The 17254-nt window shown below is 42.8% G+C and overlaps 3 protein-coding genes across 3 annotated transcripts; 1 reads left to right on the top strand and 2 right to left on the bottom strand.

Moving 5' to 3' along the window:
- Positions 1 to 164: 164 nt before the first annotated feature.
- Positions 165 to 1395, bottom strand: LOC119372489 (nucleoprotein TPR). The gene is made up of 2 exons (XM_037642959.2): positions 834 to 1395; positions 165 to 353 (listed from the first exon to the last, which is right to left on the bottom strand). Exons 1-2 carry the CDS (start codon positions 1302 to 1304, stop codon positions 165 to 167), a joined length of 660 nt encoding a protein of 219 aa, XP_037498887.2. The 5' UTR covers positions 1305 to 1395.
- Positions 1396 to 1993: 598 nt separating this feature from the next.
- On the top strand, positions 1994 to 15822 carry LOC119407125 (protein LTV1 homolog). The gene is made up of 10 exons (XM_037673988.2): positions 1994 to 2182; positions 2287 to 2454; positions 3006 to 3173; positions 4033 to 4123; positions 4523 to 4655; positions 5280 to 5460; positions 6975 to 7102; positions 8637 to 8782; positions 8867 to 8919; positions 15414 to 15822. The coding sequence occupies exons 1-10, from the start codon at positions 2180 to 2182 to the stop codon at positions 15738 to 15740; spliced, it is 1398 nt and encodes a 465-aa protein (XP_037529916.1). The 5' UTR covers positions 1994 to 2179; the 3' UTR covers positions 15741 to 15822.
- Positions 15823 to 15995: 173 nt separating this feature from the next.
- LOC119407126 (uncharacterized) lies at positions 15996 to 17158 on the bottom strand. The gene has a single exon (XM_037673989.2). It carries the CDS (start codon positions 17034 to 17036, stop codon positions 16194 to 16196), a length of 843 nt encoding a protein of 280 aa, XP_037529917.1. The 5' UTR covers positions 17037 to 17158; the 3' UTR covers positions 15996 to 16193.
- Positions 17159 to 17254: the final 96 nt, after the last annotated feature.

Here is a 17254-nt window from a genome sequence, read left to right as displayed (position 1 = left end):
TTCCAAGGATTCAACTTTTACTCATCCATAACAGCTGTAACCAATGTACATAAAAATGTGTAGCGTGACAACGGACCGGCGCTGGTAATACGGCGGGAAATTTAAAAGCAATCTCTTCTACCTTAATTGTATCTCGCAATAATGTTCTTATTGTCACCGCGAAGTTATATCTGGTTAGGCGTCCGTTTCACGGGGCAGTTGTAGTGTACTTGCCTTAACGCGTCGTTGTCGGCCTCGAGTTGACGCGTTAGCTCGGCGTGCTGTCGCTTCTCGGCGAGGAGGGCCTCCACGCGGATCATAGACTGGCGCTCTGCTTCGCACAGCTCGCGCTGCTCCTGCTCCAGCTGAGCGACCTGCATTGGGCATGTAATGCACAGTAAGAAGTAATAAGAACTTGTTGCTGGACTAGTTGGTGTATACTTGACGACATCTTCGTTTTAGCGCTAAAATGAAGATGTCGTCAAGTAAAATGTAATCACACAGACTATCTATCTATCTATCTATCTATCTATCTATCTATCTATCTATCTATCTATCTATCTATCTATCTATCTATCTATCTATCTATCTATCTATCTATCTATCTATCTATCTATCTATCTATCTATCTATCTATCTATCTATCTATCTATCTATCTATCTATCTATCTATCTATCTATCTATCTATCTATCTATCTATCTATCTATCTGGGACAGACAGAGATAGATAGATAGGAGGCGATGGGACCGACCCGTTGCTGACCGCGTCTGTAGTGTTTTGTGTTTCCAAGCCGACAGATACACAGCCGCCTCAGAGAAGCACAATACAATGAATAAAAGCACTTATATATACCTCAAAACGAAGTTCTTGCAAAAGCTTTCTGATATTGAATCCTCCGGCGACGCCGTTGGAGTCCTGCGACTTCAGCTGTTCGACCGCCCTCTCCAGTTCAGCCGCCGCGCTCCTCAGATCGGCGTTTTGTTTTTCCAGCGCTTCACACTTCGCGTCGACTTGCGCGAACTGTTGTTCCAGCTCTCGGGCCTCTTCCTTGGACTTGGACATCTCTTGCATCAGCGAATTGGTTTCGCGCTCCAAGTCTCGCAAGATGGCCGACTCCTGACGTGCGGCGTCCCTCTTGAGTTGCTCGACCTTGAGGTTGACGGCCCTCAGGCGCGATTCCAGTCGAAATTTCTTGCGTTCCAGGCTGTCGACTTCCCTCTCGTAGTCGGCGTCCCTCTGCTGACGCAGCGCCAGCTCTTCGAGGGTAAACGCCAGCGCCGTCACCGCTGCGTCGCAATCGAAACTGTTGATTTCGTTCGACATACTTTTTTGTCACTAGTTTTTGGTGAGTGCTACGGACCTCACTTTTCTCTCGAACGAACGTACAGAGAAGATGCAGCAGTCACTAGAGAGGGAATGAGGTGCGCTAATATATGAAAGCTCCGCGGCGGGTTGCACTTCGGTAACGCGGTACCACAATGACCACAGAGTAAGGTTGAACCAGAACAACAACAAAGAAACGGCAAACAACCCTTCCGTTGTCGCAACTACGAGTTAAATCACACCGCACGCTTCACCAATGTTAAATATGACTATACTTCGCAAGTGACTCGCATGTATCTTCAAAAAGCAAGAACCAACGCACACGAAACAAAAACCGAAAGCGAAAAGCGTCGTCTGCTAAATTTTGGTGGTGACGATGATAGTGGCAGCATTAAAAAAAATGCTTTTAAATTATAATATACACATTTTACTGGCACAAATGTAACATTACAAAGTTTTTATAGTGAAAAGTTATTATATTTTATTAATGTAATGACACAATGTTGATGATAATAGTAACATCACGTGATTAAAATTAACGCGACATCTGGCGGCTTTTATTTTACAACGTGTTCGCGTGTGCGCAAAAAATACGCTCCAAGCAGAGAAAGGACAGTGTGCGACGTCATTTTTTAGGCTTGCCGCATTGACAATCTTGCTGAGACTGGAAAACGAACCGCGCAGTTTTGTAACAACATCACAACATTTCAACGCTCCGTTCTTTCCCACATGGCGACTGTCGCTGTGACGATCGTCAAATATGTGATGAGTCTCCGTTCGTAGCATTTATTATCCTTGCGTCGCTTCGGAAAGCGTGATTTGCTCAAACTATCCTTAGTGTCTGAGAGTATCAGTCAAGCGTTGAAGAAAGAAACATGGTGAGTGTCAATGTTCAGTGTTTGTGTCGTTTTCACGCTTTGATTGTCGCGATGTGGTGACCCAACTTTCTTGTCGCATTCTCTTTTCTCGCGATCTCACTCAGCCGGGTGGCAAACGCAAGAAGTTCATCGACAAAAAGAACGCCGTTACCTTTCAACTGGTCCATCGTAGCCAGAAGGATCCCCTTCAGGCGGACGAAACAGCGCCTAAGCATGTCCTGCTTGAAAAACGGACCGGGCGGCCCTTCACTGGAGACGACAGGCCGGGCCATGTGAGTTTTGCTAAGTAGTCGCGAAATCGACTGTGACGCACGATTCGTTCACACTTGTAAGTGAAATTAAGCTGAGCTCCGTGCAAATCAAACGCAGTGTGTTCTGTGCGAAGCGCGCGTAGACACTGCAGTTTCCTGCAGAAAGTTTTTTTATGAAGATTACACACATTTTTATATTGTTTGTTTGTTGCAGTTTAGTTACAGTGTGGGTTATTCCACCAGCTTTCCCTGAACACTAAACGACAGTTTGTTCCGGAGTTAAGTGTTTATGAACAAGTCTGTGTTCTTCAACGTGTGATTGGCTAGATGACCAATACAGTTGTCTGAATAGTAGGATTGGACACTATTCATAGAAGGCTGTCTTGGTAGCGGATTTGGCCAGATGTGTTTAGTTTGTTTAATTGAGGATCTAGTATAAGTCAAAGTTCATCTTGAGTAAATTGTGAGCACAAGTGAAAAACAAAGATTTGGTGCCCTGTCTCACTGCATTTCTTCTGCAAATTTTGAGTCCAAGTCAGTCATGAATTTTCAATGCGTTGAAAACCCTGCAGGTCCCAGCTTCCGACGAGAAGAGAAAAGAAGAACAGCGTAAATATGGTATCTACTTTGACGACGACTACAACTACCTGCAACATCTCAAAGATGTCAACACTGTGGCGGACTGGGAACCGGTCATCCACAGGGTGCGCATCCCGGCTGGACAGAGTGGGGAAGCCAAGGTGAACTGACTCCTACTTGAAAAGAAGAGCTTGTTTCAGATGTCCATGTTACTGCTGGTCTGTAGGATGTGGCAGTACAGACGTGACGTAATAACGTAACACTTACATGCAACAGTCCGGAGAGGGCTGTTCTCAAACAAGACTCAATCTCAGGGTTAGTGCTCGGAAGGCGGAATGATTCTAGAGCCTCCAACTCGCAATTTCTCCCCAGTTACTCGGCAGTTAAGGTAAAAATGTGGCTCTTAGCTCAGTTATTTTTTTCAATGCCTGTTCTAGTTCTAGTGCATTACAATAAATTGCACATTGTTGGGCTGGTTGGTGGACATTTAGACGAGAAAGCATGCAAGCAAAGGAACTGATGACAAACGAGTACTGTGTGATAGTACTTCTGTCGTGTGGTCTCGACTGCCGTCCATTCCGTTTGTACTGTGCGTTTCTTCCTTTTAACCCGAAGGTTTGAGATGTTGACAGACATGTTGTCCCTTGATGGAAAAAACAGTTCATGCTCAAGTATTCTCAGTGGCTTCTAAAATATGTGAAAGACTCTGACACTCACTGTTGCGCTTTTCTAACCAGTGAAAAAATGTTCATTGGATAAAACTAGTCGTTATCCACCGATGTCATCAGCTGGCCACATGTTCCGCTAAGCGCTTCAACTTATATAGCACTAGAAGCATTATTTTTTCTTGTGTAGAGATAACTTTTGAGGAAGGTGCTAGGTACTCGCTAATCTTCAGCTTCAGTGCATGCATAAAATTTATTCTGCCAAATGTAAAAGCATACATATTTTTCTGTAGTCATTATTAAACCATTATTACATTACACATTTCATGCTGTGTCCTGTGATATTGACTTCTAGGCCAAGAAGGAAATCAGACTGCCTTCGTCAGTCTTTCAATCAACCGTTGAAGAGAAGGAAGGCCTACTTAACAAAGCAGTGCCCCAAGTTGGTGAGTCTCTCGTTTTATTTATTTATAGGCAATATGATGTGATATCGTAACAGAGCAGCACAAGTTCGTAAACACAACAAAGAAAAGGGCATACATGAGAACCAAGTCGTCTTTTTTCTTTTATAAATGTGTACACGTATTAGTGTAAGTGAGTCACAAAGAGTGACAGGCCTTGGCTCGCAGCTACATTAGTATTGGGGAATTAAGAAAACTTGATACAGTTGTTTCTTTGTGTCAAGGGTGCAGTGGTTGTAGTGTCATTTTCTTTTAGTGGAATCAGTTTGGCTGATAAAAATTTTTGAAGTGTCAGTGTTGGGATGTCGATTTAGTGCAACAGCTTGCCAAGCACTTGCAGGCACTGAACTTTTCATTGACTTTAGGTGTTTCTTTGCTGTGCAGGACCAAGGCCCGACTGGGACCCAGACGTTGTGGCAGCCTTAGATGACGATTTTGACTTCGAAGACGACGAAAATATCCTGGAAGATGATTTTATACAGCTTGCTGAAGGACCCGTTGACGCTACTGATGTTGAGTGAGTTACCAAGAAACAGTTACGTTAATGTTGACAATTTGGTGCTCGTTGGCACAAAAGTGTGATAACAGCCAAGGAGTGTCAAGTAAAGGCTGTATTCTCGGTTAATCACTTTTGGGGATACGAGTATGTGGCATGCATTCAGTGCAACACCTTGTGGAATGACAGGAATTTTTGCCGACTTGACCAGTCAGTGTCCTCAGAAAGCGATACCGATGGTGACGTCATTAGGCATAAATGAGAGAAAGGCTGAACCAAGGGGCTCAGTTTTTATAGATGGAATTGTCAAATCTCATGACAAAGAGGCTAGGAAAAGAATAAATGGTAGTTGCCGACGGTTTTCTTTGGAAAACACTTGCCCCTGGATCTTCCACATTATGTGCGCGAGTCTCCAACAAATGAGCTACAGTGACTGCTGTATCTGCATCCACATATTTTGGGTAATTGCGTGTCTGTACGAGGTTCGACCATGGAAGCCTTACATTAATTAGCCTTTGTTGCTCACAGCTATGGTCGCAGATGTAGAACATCTTTCAAACCGCAGAAAAGCAGAAAAGTGACGACTATTGTCCAAATTTACGCTCTTATCTGCAACTTTTCACTGCTATTTTTTTTTCATTGCAGTGTTGAAGACAGTGACAGTTGTGATGACGAAGAAGAAGATTTTGAAACAGACGAAGGGAGTGAAGAGCGATTCTCTTTTGCTGAAGAAGAAACACAGTCGAGGTTTACAAGCTACTCCATGTCTTCGTCCGTGATCCGGAGAACTGAAGGGCTCAAGACCCTTGACGAACGTTTTGAAGAGGTTTGTCCTTTCACTGTGCTATAAGTGCCTTGTCTCGCTATGCTGCTTATGTGCTATAGCTTAGCTACTATAAGAGCCTTGATTCGCAGCCAGTGGGCCGCTTACAGCGGGAAATTTCTTTTCTGTAGAAAAAAAAGCTTTGTACTTATGACTGTACCCATGTGTCCATTTCTTAGCTTCCTGGCAATCATTTGATTACATGCCATTGTTTGGTACAGTTTGCTGATGTACAACTGCTTGTGCTAGGGGTGCGTCCACAATGCGCATGTCAATGAGGTCCATACAAAAGCAGTGCATCGTTGGTTGTTACTGTCTTTTGTTACTGTACACATGTAAAGTACCAAAAAGACACAGGAACTCATGCTGGCTCTAAATATGCTGCAACCGGACATGACTTCCTGCACAATTTCCTGTTTATACTTGTGACAGGCTGTAGGCCTGAATGGAGTATCTAAGTACACTTGCTTTAGAGGGCTGATGGAGTATGAAAAATACATTGAGGATGGGAGATTGCTAGGCATGTAGCCTTGATGAGGCAACCTGCTCTGACTAGTGGGCATGAAAGCTTAGCATTCGTGCCCATCTGTATGTTTACTGCTGGAAAATATGCCCACCATAGTAATTGCTGGGCCTCTCAGCACGTTGTTTGGTTTGCCGTAGCTCTTGGCTTGGAGAAAGGAAAACATATGAGCGAGCATCATGTGATGATATTGAAGCCTAGTCATAGAGAATGTAAAGGAAATTCTCATGGGAAGTAGACCCTCACCGCATAACGTGATAGTGAAGCAGCAATTCCTAGTTGCTGAATGCACAGAGTGTGAGGAAGAGCAGGCCAGCCATGATGACGGTGTTGTGGGAAGTTCTACATTGATGTAATGAGGTGATGAAATAGATTTCTTCCAGCCGTGTATGAATGTTCCAACAGCTGGAGTGGTACGCTCAAACCTGATGAAGTCACATTGGATACAAAAATAACTTTGTTATATCCGAAAATTCGTTATAAATGTATATTCATAGCTCTGTGTCTATGCCAAGACTATAGACTCTTTTCATAATCCACAAGTGAACTTCCCTGATCTTCATATTCGCCCAACATTAATGGCGGCACTTGTCGTGTGTCGTGCTTGAAGCGGAGACGAGGTCCTGGTTGCATGTTCTGGGGCTTGTCTATTATGCGCATTTATATCAAGATAGCGGTGTCTACATTTTCCGCGTTATGGTGCAAGCAAACTGCGCCTGAACACGCTGTTTGCTGAAGTGACTAGCTGCCATTAGGTGGGCTAACTGCATCACAGGAAAGCTAGCTTTACAATGATGAAAAGGGTCTATTCTTAACTTACTTCATTATAACTGATACATCGTTATATCTGAGTTCATTATTTATCTAGTTTTGAGTGTAAATGAAAATAAGGCTGTATGAACTGCAGAGGTACAAAGAAGTTGCTTGCTTGCTGTATTCTGATGCAGTCGGCTAGTATTTCATATTTAAATTGCCCTTTTCTTGTCAACTTCAGATGTTCAAGCAGTACGATGACCTGGAAGTCGGAGCTCTGGATGGTGAAGAGATCGAAGGATACGTACAACCTGACAGCGAGATTATGAAGGCTCTAGTCAAAGATTTCCAGCACATGAAACAGCTGCCGTCAGTATACCTTTGTTCTTTTGTTTGACAGCCTAAGGAAGTACTACTGTCGCACTTTCAATGTGTTTTTGTTGTTAGCTTATGTTTCGTAACCTCTGAAACATTTTTTAGAAGGTATGCAATGAATTTCCCTATGGGGAATTGCATAGTGTGGCAGAGGCATAGTTGTGTACATATATCACTTTATTGCATTGTAATAAGATTGGATAGCCAACGTTTGTCAGTGCTCGCATTATGTGAGTAAATACGGCAGTAGTGAATGCTTTTATCAAAATTACTCTCGTAGTGTACATACACCCAACAGCAAAAGCTGATGGGACACGAAATTTTAGAAAAACCTATATGCTTACTTTGTCTGGGAACGTAACCTCCAATCAAATGTTCCAGCCTGTAGTAGTTACAGCCACCAGTACAGTTACCCACTAGATTAGCAGCGTCATTCCCTAACCTTGCAGAAATTGCCATTTGCAGTGGAGCCCACGTCCCGTAAACTTTTGCAGTCAGGTATACATTCTGTCATCTTTGTTATAGATTTATATGATAGCTTGTTGGCAGAGGCATGGTTGTATACATATATTGCTTTATTTTATTGTTATAAAACTGGGAACCAACATTTGTCAGTGTTGGCCGTATGCCAAAATACGTTTATCAAAATTAATCTCATAGTGTACATTCTGTCATCTTTATTATAGACTTATATGATAGTTTGTATGTTCTACTCTATATCACTAGAAATATATTTCATACATTTAACTTGGAATTTTTTTTTGATGCTGACTCATAAACTGCTTCTGGCACTTTAAAGTCACTTTGCATTAAAACACGTGTAGGCAAATTTCTTGATACTTGTCCCTCGTGTATCTTCCTTGTGTTTTGCTTTTTTTTTCTTGAGCTCAGTAATTTTTCATCAGTATGCACCAACTAGGCCCTCGAAGAGACCTATTAAATGTCTTGATGTGTTGCCTTGCTCAATTCCTGTGCTCCTTCAGACTGTGACACAAATGTACAGCCATCAAAAAATGTACATATTGCTCTCTTTATTTTTGTTTGTTATGTCATCGTATGTAACCTTACTGCTAGACAGTGCCAGAAAATTTTGCACTGTGTCTTGACTTTGTAATAGTCTTGGTGTTGCAATGGCCAGCATTGGGGACAAATTTTAGCGTCAGATCGAAACAGTATACTACCTTGAATATGTGTTTCCCAACTTCGATACCGTAACAAGTGGCAACCTTGTATGCGCAAGAAACTTCTGTTCCATGTGAAAAAACATTGTGTAGTAGAGTTTCCCCAACCTCGAAAATGTGTGTCAGAATAGTAATTTGAAATCTACAACATCACACTGATGTGCCAGTGCTGTGGCTGCAATGTGAAGTTAAAAACATGTTTCACCTTAGGCAATTCTTTTTGTGTGACCAGTGAATTTGTAACCGTGAAATTTGCAGAAAATTGGGTTTGGAAAAACGTTGTACTTTTTAAACATTTCTCTTTGGCATCCTTTTTAACATGACACTTGTCGTGCCTTTTTCTGTAGGACACTCAAAGAGGTGACATTAGACAAAGGATGTGCAAGGAGCGCTGTGACCATGGCTGCCATTGAAGAGGAGGACGACGAGATGGTAGACTTGCAAATCAGTGCCGATGCGCCCAAGGAACGCTGGGACTGCGAGTCCATCATAAGTATGTCTCGCTGCATTTCTCAGTGCTCTGTATGGCGTTATGTTGACCGTTAGCACTGATAATTTTTTCCCTGCCCATACTTAGGTACTTATTCGAACCTTTACAACCATCCAAAACTCATCACAGAGCCAAAGAAGGTAAGTAAGATCCTTATAATTAGGTTGCTATTTTATTGGCTGTATTATGACTTTCTCGAAGGAAAAGGAAAGTCATGCATGAGAAGAGACAGTACTTTGCTTTCAAGTGAACATGCAGCTTTTGTTATATTCCTTGATGTAAAGTATAACATTGACCCTACCTGTTTTAAGGGGACAGGATAAGACCTATACTTCCCATGTATTTTTGGGCATGTCATGGTGTATATTTCTCAGCAACTGTTGTATAATTTTGTTTAGTGCCTTGTGAACTAAAATTGTTTCATTGCCTCAAAAACAAAATTATTAATTTTTTTCTTCCAGTGCATGATTTTAGATAAATTTCTGTGTATTTTCTTACTACCAATTAAATACGATTCGTTCTACAGCCTCAGCTTTAGTTCAGTATACTGCCACCAAAAGTTTAGTATGCGCTGAAAAAATCGGTGTGCTGCCTTTTGTAATTTTGAAAATAATTGCACCGACACGACGAAAAATGTCGTTCTGAGAAAATATGAGTTCAAAGTAAATAACTTAAATTTCACGTATTTTGTTCTGGCAACATTTTCCGACTTATTTATTCACTCTTGGCTAACAACTTAAATACTGTTGCCAGATGGCCTTTTCTTTCATAAAAAAAAAAAAAAAGAAAGTGGCTTCGCACTAGGGGTGCCAAGCCTGAAGGAAGTGCGGAGCTGGGCAACCTTCTTCGTTTCTTTCTTCAACTGTTTCTTTCTCTGTCTTCTCTGTTTATTTATTTCGTTGTCTTTCAATGTATCTCTTTCCATGTTTCTGTTTCTTGCTTCCTCTTTCTTCCTATGGTGTGCTTCTTTCTTTGATTCTCTCTCTCTCTTTTATGCTATGCTTTACTCTCTCCCATCCTCCTCACACGCACTTCCCTTTCCCGCCACCCAGCCATACTGTACTGTACAAGGCTATGCTGTGCTCCGATAGCATGCCTGGATAGCCGAGTGATTAGGACGCTCACCTTTGGGTCGTGGGTACGAATCTTGCCTCGCCAAGAATTTCTCTGTGCACTGGTTCTCTCACCCATCAGAGGTATTCCATCCCACGCTGGAGAAATTGGCGCTTTGGGAGCGAAGCAGAAGGTGAAGAGGAGGACAAAGAGAGCGTGTGCCTGTTCATGATGATGATAGTTTCTGTTCACACTACCCGGTGCAATGGAAAGCTTAAAGAGCTCTGCTCTTAAAAAAAAAAAAAAAAAGAGAAGCTTCATTCACTTTGTTAATTTACGATGTTAGAAAGCTATGAAAGCAGCATCTGTAAAAGGGGCATGTGGCTTGTCGCATTGCTTTTAATTCGCTTTATGTTGATAAAATTTTCGCAAGATGAAGTGTGATACATAATAAGATGCGGAAAACTATCCACCTTCATATTTAGAAAAAAAATTATTTTTTTTTCATACGTTTGCATACCCTGTTCTTTTAAAGCAGTACTTGGTCAACCAGGTTGGCTGTGATCTGACACTTTCTTTCTTATTCATTTTAAATAGAGGCTTTTGTGGTTGGTTTATCGTGGCAGAAGAAAACAACAACATATGATTAATATCATAGCTTGCATTCATATTGGCACTGGAAACTAAATAGGTGCATAGATAAATTGAGAAACGAAATAGAACGAGCACTGGACATCAGCTTAGTTGTGCCTGTGCACATATCTACAAGTAAATGCAATATAAACGTTTCTGGCATGGCATATGTCATGTTCATTTCATATCTTTCTTTGAAAGTGTATTGTTTAGTTTGCAGTGTCAATACAAATTCAAGCTGTAGCAGCCAATTCGACTGCCTTTCATCCTTCCAAAGGCCACAACTATCGGTATTCTTCACAGTTGTGGCGGCATATCAACACTCGGGATGCGATCCGTTTCGTTGTGTAATGAGCCTTGGTGTCTGTACGTAGGTCGAGTCTGTTTTACAGCGAAAGCTGTTATGAGATAATTTCACCGGCCGTTTTTGGTGCCGTAGTTGCCCGCCGCCGCCGGTGTCCGTAACCAGTATCGCTCGAAATAAGAAAAAAAACTAAATAAGAAAAAAATTCCAGGATGGAACGAGGTTCGAACCTGGGCCCTCTGCGTGGGAGCCCAGTATTCAACCTCTGAGCCATGCCGGTGCTTGAAACTGCTTTGCAAGAAGGTCCTATACAGGCTTCATGTCGGGAACGAACCACATTAGCATATGCAATATAGCGTGGTAAAAGAGAATAAGCACCAAGCGTTGCACAACGCGAATTCTGTAACCAGGTGTCACACAATGCGAATTGCGCAACGAGTAGGTTGTTGAATGCTTCCAACCCATTACAAAGAGCTCTGCCATAATTCTTCATCGTCATCACGCACAGCATCAACAAAGTGCGCATAATGCCTTACATGCGTTTAGCAGGTACCACGGCTGTCTGTAGAATGACGAAAAATGGCACAGTGCCTACTGCCCTACTTCTCAAAAATTACAATGATTTATAGCGTAGTGGGTTCCTCGCAAGTGCACTTCTGTTGGTTGCCAAGGAAGCCGATAAGGCTCCCATGATCCATTTCCTCAGGGTCTCAGTAAAGTCAATTCTCTCTCTCTCTCGCTCTACGTTTCTCCGGTTAACGTATGTTATAAAGCATGGTGGGACAGTTAAATAACGACCGGGCGTCACACAATATGCATTACGTAACTAGTGGGTCGTTTAAAGCTTCCAACCCATTACAAAGGGCGCAACCATAATTATTCAATCAATCAATCAATCAATCAATCAATCAATCAATCAATCAATCAATCAATCAATCAATCATGTTTTATTTTTCGTCCTTCGTTTACACGATAAAACGGAAAAAAGGTGGCAAGAGAAAAAGCTGCTTCGTCGCAGCTTGACAGAGCTCCTGCCACCCGTACATAGGCAACATACAGCGAATACATAAGCAAAAAATGAATACAGAATAAAGTATTTATCTTCCATTTACACTTCAACGGCCTGACAGAATGTCTATGTAACACAATATAAAATAAAGGAATAAATACAAACAATACGAACAATAAGTACGAACAGTGATGAAACTACATCGCGACATGTATTTACTGATTATTATACTTTCTAGTACACCATTTTGTCATAATACCGTTGGTGATAATCATACTATAAGTGGATGAAGACATTTATTTAAGGTGCAGATTTTTTTGTTTTTTACGCCACGCAGAGATCCTGTATTTCTTGTTTTGTTAGTGATAATATATCTATGTCTCGTGCATAATATGCGTTTAATGTAAGTGGCATTGTGTGTTTAACTCTCTCTGTACCATAATGTGTGCGAGAGAAGGGAATTTCATATGGTGGTTTGTACCTAAAGGGATACAACGTGACTGTTTCCTTTAAGCTTGCTAGGTCTAAAAACTTGTCAAGTTTGCCAAGTTGAGCACTTTTATACATTATTAGCAATTTGTGGGTGTAGATTTTGTCCGATTTTATAATTCTGTACTTACGAAAAAGTGGATCTGTGTGTTCTAAGAACGTGGCGTTTTCAATAGTCCTTAGTGCTTTTTTCTGTATTAATGTAAGTTTGTGTAGGTTTGTAAGTGTGGTGTTTCCCCATACTGATGCGCAGTAGTACAAGTGGGAGTTCAGCAAAGCGTAGTATAAAGTGCGTTTCACATTAGCCGGAAGAATGTGGCGACAACGACTCAGCACACCAGCAGCTTTACTTAATTTAGTCAGTAAGTGTTTTATGTGCTCATTCCAGGACATGTGCTCCATGAAGATAACGCCGAGCAATTTTACAGATTTTTCAATGGTGATTTGGTAGGGACCTAGTGTTATGTGCCCAGATGCTACTTCTACAGATCCCTGTGGACGAAACATGACACATTTCGTTTTGGATTCATTTAGGTTCAGCCTATTGTTTTTGCACCACATGTATAGTTGCTGACAAAACGTCGTAGCTTTAGGTATTATTTCGTTCATGTTGATTCCTTCTATAAGGGCTGAGCAATCATCTGCATATATGAGATATTGGCACTGATCATAAATTCGTACGATGTCGTTTATGTAGAACAGGAAAAATATTGGGCCCAATATACTTCCCTGAGGAACTCCGGACTCAATGGGCATCATCCTGGATTTATGTTTGCTTAATTGGACGTATTGCTGGCGGGAGTTTAAATAACTTTTAATTAGTTGCAAAGCCGTTCCTCTAAAACCATATCGTTCTAATTTATCAAGTAGTATTAAATGGTTGACTCGGTCAAATGCCTTGCTGAAATCTAAAAAGATACCTAATGTCATGACCCTATTTTCGAAATTTTTCAAAATAGTTTCCTTTTGAACGAGGAGTGCAGTTTCAGTACTCCTTCTTTTTCTGAAACCATGTTGACAGTCAGTAAGGAGATTGTGCTTTTTGGAGAAATTTTCAATGCGGGTGTTAATGACCTTTTCGAGCCCCTTTGAAAAAATAGGAAGAACAGATACGGGTCGATAATTGCTTAAGTTGTTTTTTTCGCCACTCTTATAAATCACTGACACTTTTGCTACTTGCATTCTACTCGGGAAAACGCCCGTCGTGAGGGACAAATTGTATATGTGGGTTAATGTTGGTGCAACTAAATCAATGACATACTTAATTGGTTTAATTTGAAGGTCATCAGCGTCTTGACTATGACTGTTTTTTAGTCCCTGATAAATACTTATTATTTCGTTCGCACTCGTTGGGTGAAAGAATGCTGACTTTGGGGTTCTAGAAATGTTATTGGTGGCTTCAGTACAGTATGCACTAGTACCGATCCCGATGAAAAAGTCGTTGAAACGGTTTGCAAGATCTGATCCTGTCATTACCGTATCTCCAATTGTCAGGTTATCAACTGCTGTTTTGCTTCTTTTGCCGTTCAAAATTTCGTTAAGGTTCTTCCATAAGATGTCGCTGTTTCGAAGGCAATTTTCGTCAAACATACGTTGGTAATACTCATCTTTAGCCTTCTTTAGTATTTTGTTAAGCTTATTTCGAAACGTTTTATATTCTTTCAATTGTTCGATTCTTCTTGATGATAGAAAAGTCTGATAAAGTTTGTTTTTTTGTTTGATCAGTTTGGTGTGGTCGCACGTTATCCACGGTTTGCGCAGCTTTTTTTGCTTGCGATACGTGTGTAAAGGAAAAGAACTCGTGTAATGATGCTTTAGAATCTTGAAAAGGCATCGTAACTCTTGTTGCTATCCTCTATCGCATATATTCGGTTCCATTCGACCCGAGCAATTTTCCGCCTGAATATGTCTAACGTTTGTGGCGATATTTTACGATATGTTGTCTCCGGCCATACATGTTTCTGTAAGTCTTTGTGTCTCTTAATCATGAAGAAAATTGGCAAATGATCACTGATATCGCAGCTTACAACACCAGATGCAATTTTTTCTGTAACACCATTAGTAATGAAAGTGTCCAGTAGAGATGCCGTTGACTCAGTTGCACGCGTTGGAGCGGCAATAACATTCTCAAAACCATTTTGTTGTAACAAGAGCAAGAGCTCTGTGGCGGGGCCCGAATTCTTCAAAAAGTCAATGTTCAGGTCACCTCCAATTGTAAGCAGCCATTCGCACTCATTAGCACGTGAAAGCAGAGTATCAAGAAAGCTTAAGAACATGGAAACGTTGCCAGCGGGAGGTCTGTACAACACGGCAAAGACGCTTCTACCCCGTTTAATGCAGATGATCTCGAAGTCTCTGGTAACAGTGCTGAATTCACTTATGACGTCAAATCCCTGTACTGCTACCTGTATCGACACACCTCCTCCTCTGCTATCTTGACGATTTAAGAAGAAGTGACTGTAACCAGGTAGAACAAAGTGATCAGAGTTGTCGTTGTACCAGGTCTCAGTAAACATGATTACATCAAAAGAAACTTTTAACGATTCTAACAGAACAGTAATGTCATCATATTTTCGCTGGATGGATCTTGTGTTAAGGTGGAAGAGTTTGAACAGTTTGTGTAGTTCACAGGGTACAAGTTTTTTTATATCCTCAGGAAGAATACTGTCTGCAGCCATCCTGGCACTGCCACGGAGAGCCGACTACCCAAAGAAAATATGCAAGTCCTAGCTGTCTGCGCAGATCTTGCCAAGATCACTTTCACGCTTTATCGTTGCAACTTGTGTCATCAACCGCCGCATCAACAAACTGCACATAATCGCTTACATATGGTACCTCGCTTCTCCGCAGAACAACGAATAATGTCGTGCCGGGTGCTTCCCAACTTCCCAAAAATTACGCTTCGTGGCGTAGTGGGTACGTTGCTAATGTACCTGTATTAGTAGCCACAGGAGAGTTTATAACGGGCTCTAGAAATGCCGCTCTTCCAGCTTTCACTGTGACTGTGCTGCGCTTTCCGCGCAGGCCTGGCGTTTTTTCAAGCAAAGCTTGTTATGAGTTACATATTTCATAACTTTTTTCAGGATCATAATTTTTGTACAGGTGCATAATTTTTTTTTTGTTTTATCCTTTACGTCTTCTCGCAGGAGAAGGTAAAGGTGTCGGCCAGAACAGGCATTCCCATCATTGAAAAGGGAGGCCTGAGTCGCCAAGGGCTCAAACAGTTGGACCGCGAGTTTGAAGGCAACTCGGATGAAGAAACGCGGTCGCGAACGTCGGTGGCATCCAGCATTCGCCCAAAGGACGAGACGCCGGAGCAACGCAAAGAGCGAAAGGCTGCAGTGCGTGCTATGCGACGCGAACGCAGGGCTGAAAAGAAGGCCAACTCGGAAGCCTTCAAGGCCGAAATGCTGAGACAAGAGAAGGCAATGGCCAATGTGCGGCAGAACCTCAATTCTATGCGGCTTTATTGAACTGTCAAATATAAACCGATAATTTTTGTACAGAAAGAAGCAGCTTTGCCAATGCGCGAGTTGCGTAATAAAACTCCTTTTTCAGCCTCTGCAATTGTTGAAGTGTTGATGCCTAATCCTACGGTGTGGTCATTATACACCGCACCGGGCTCATTGGAGCGTGCAGTAGCTTCATAGTGCTATGTGACCACCTCTAGTTCTCATGCCTGTGGTCTGCTTTATGCATTTTAAGTCAATTAAACAGATTGGGGGTATGAACATGGTTTAGTGACGTTGCTTTTATTGATGCACGACTGTTCCCTTTAACAGTGGACCAGGCTGTACTTCGGTAAAGACATAGATCATGCGTGAAGAACGAAAAGCCAGGAATAATGGGCACCTTTATTTAGCAGCTTGCTTCCACATCTCTGAAAACGGGACAATAAAAAAAAACGGCCTGTTGCTTTACAGGTACTAAGCGTTAGGAACATCCAGCGTGGTTTGTAGCGCAACGTCGGTAGCAGTGCCGCAGCCGATCGCATGCCTCAGCGATTCCAAATCGCGTTGACAAGCCGCCACATCGCCTTCGAGCTTGTCCATCAGGCTTTTGTACCAACGGTTTTGCGTGTGACCCACGTGACCAGCTTCTGCGCCCGCTTGTTGAACCTCGTCGAGCGATGACGTCACTGATTCCAGGGCCTTCTTCAACGACGCGCACTCGGACGCGAGTCCGGACTCTTGTTTCACGCGCTCGCGTCGCTCTCTCTCCAACGCGACGCGACGCCGAAGCACGTCGAACAGCGACGCCTGCACGGCGTCCTGTAGAGTGACCAGCTTTCTAAACTCTTCGAGCACGGGACGAGACGCCATGGTCACGTGATTCAACTGGGCACTGCGTTGACGCAGGACCTCTTCCAGGTGACGCTTCTGGTCGCGCAGGTCCTTCACTTTGCCTTCGAGCGTCAGCTCTTCCGTTTCAAGACTCCTAGCCCGACCGATGGCGCCGGAGAGCTTGCATTCGGCGCTACCGATGTGTTGCGTTAGCGTTTCTTTTTCGGCCAGCATGGGTCGTCGGCGCTGTTCGGCCTCTCGCCTCAGCACCGAGCGGCGTTCGGACATTCGTTGCTCGGTGACGCGAAGTCGATGCTTCTCGGCGTCTACGCACTCGCGTAGATGCGCTATGTCACGCCGAAGTTCTTCGATTCGAGCGCGGTGCATCGTCACATTTGAACGCCGCGCGCAGAGCTCGTCGAGGGCTCTCACGATGGCGATTTCAGCGGCAACGGGGTCGAAATGTGCAGCCGGGTTGCTTGACATTCTGTAGTACTTTCAAAATGGCGTCGAGTCAGTGCTGATCAGTGCTGATGGAGATGCGATGATCACGGCAGGAATAATCTGGCGCGATTTCGCGTACGCGCTAGGGTTTGAGAGACCGCGTTCAAGGAGAGCACACTGGAGTTATTAGTTCCGACTAAAAATAGCTCGAAAGAACACTGAGCAAGAAATGCGACAGACCTGTGCGGCGGTTGACGTGC

This window comes from Rhipicephalus sanguineus, chromosome 10 (assembly GCF_013339695.2).
Source record: "Rhipicephalus sanguineus isolate Rsan-2018 chromosome 10, BIME_Rsan_1.4, whole genome shotgun sequence".
Lineage (NCBI taxonomy): Eukaryota > Metazoa > Arthropoda > Arachnida > Ixodida > Ixodidae > Rhipicephalus > Rhipicephalus sanguineus.
Note: the sequence above shows the minus strand (reverse complement) of the source record. Positions and strands in the feature narration are given on the sequence as shown.

Bases quoted from the DNA above. Each gene is read 5' to 3' on its own strand.
- LOC119407126 (XM_037673989.2), bottom strand. From the start codon at position 17,036: ATGTCAAGCAACCCGGCTGCACATTTCGACCCCGTTGCCGCTGAAATC.
- LOC119372489 (XM_037642959.2), bottom strand. From the start codon at position 1,304: ATGTCGAACGAAATCAACAGTTTCGATTGCGACGCAGCGGTGACGGCG. The intron at 354-833 runs GTATATATAAGT...TGCCCAATGCAG, and splicing joins TGCAAGAACTTCGTTTTGAG to GTCGCTCAGCTGGAGCAGGA.
- LOC119407125 (XM_037673988.2), top strand. The intron at 3,174-4,032 runs GTGAACTGACTC...ATTGACTTCTAG, and splicing joins GACAGAGTGGGGAAGCCAAG to GCCAAGAAGGAAATCAGACT. The intron at 8,783-8,866 runs GTATGTCTCGCT...GCCCATACTTAG, and splicing joins GGACTGCGAGTCCATCATAA to GTACTTATTCGAACCTTTAC.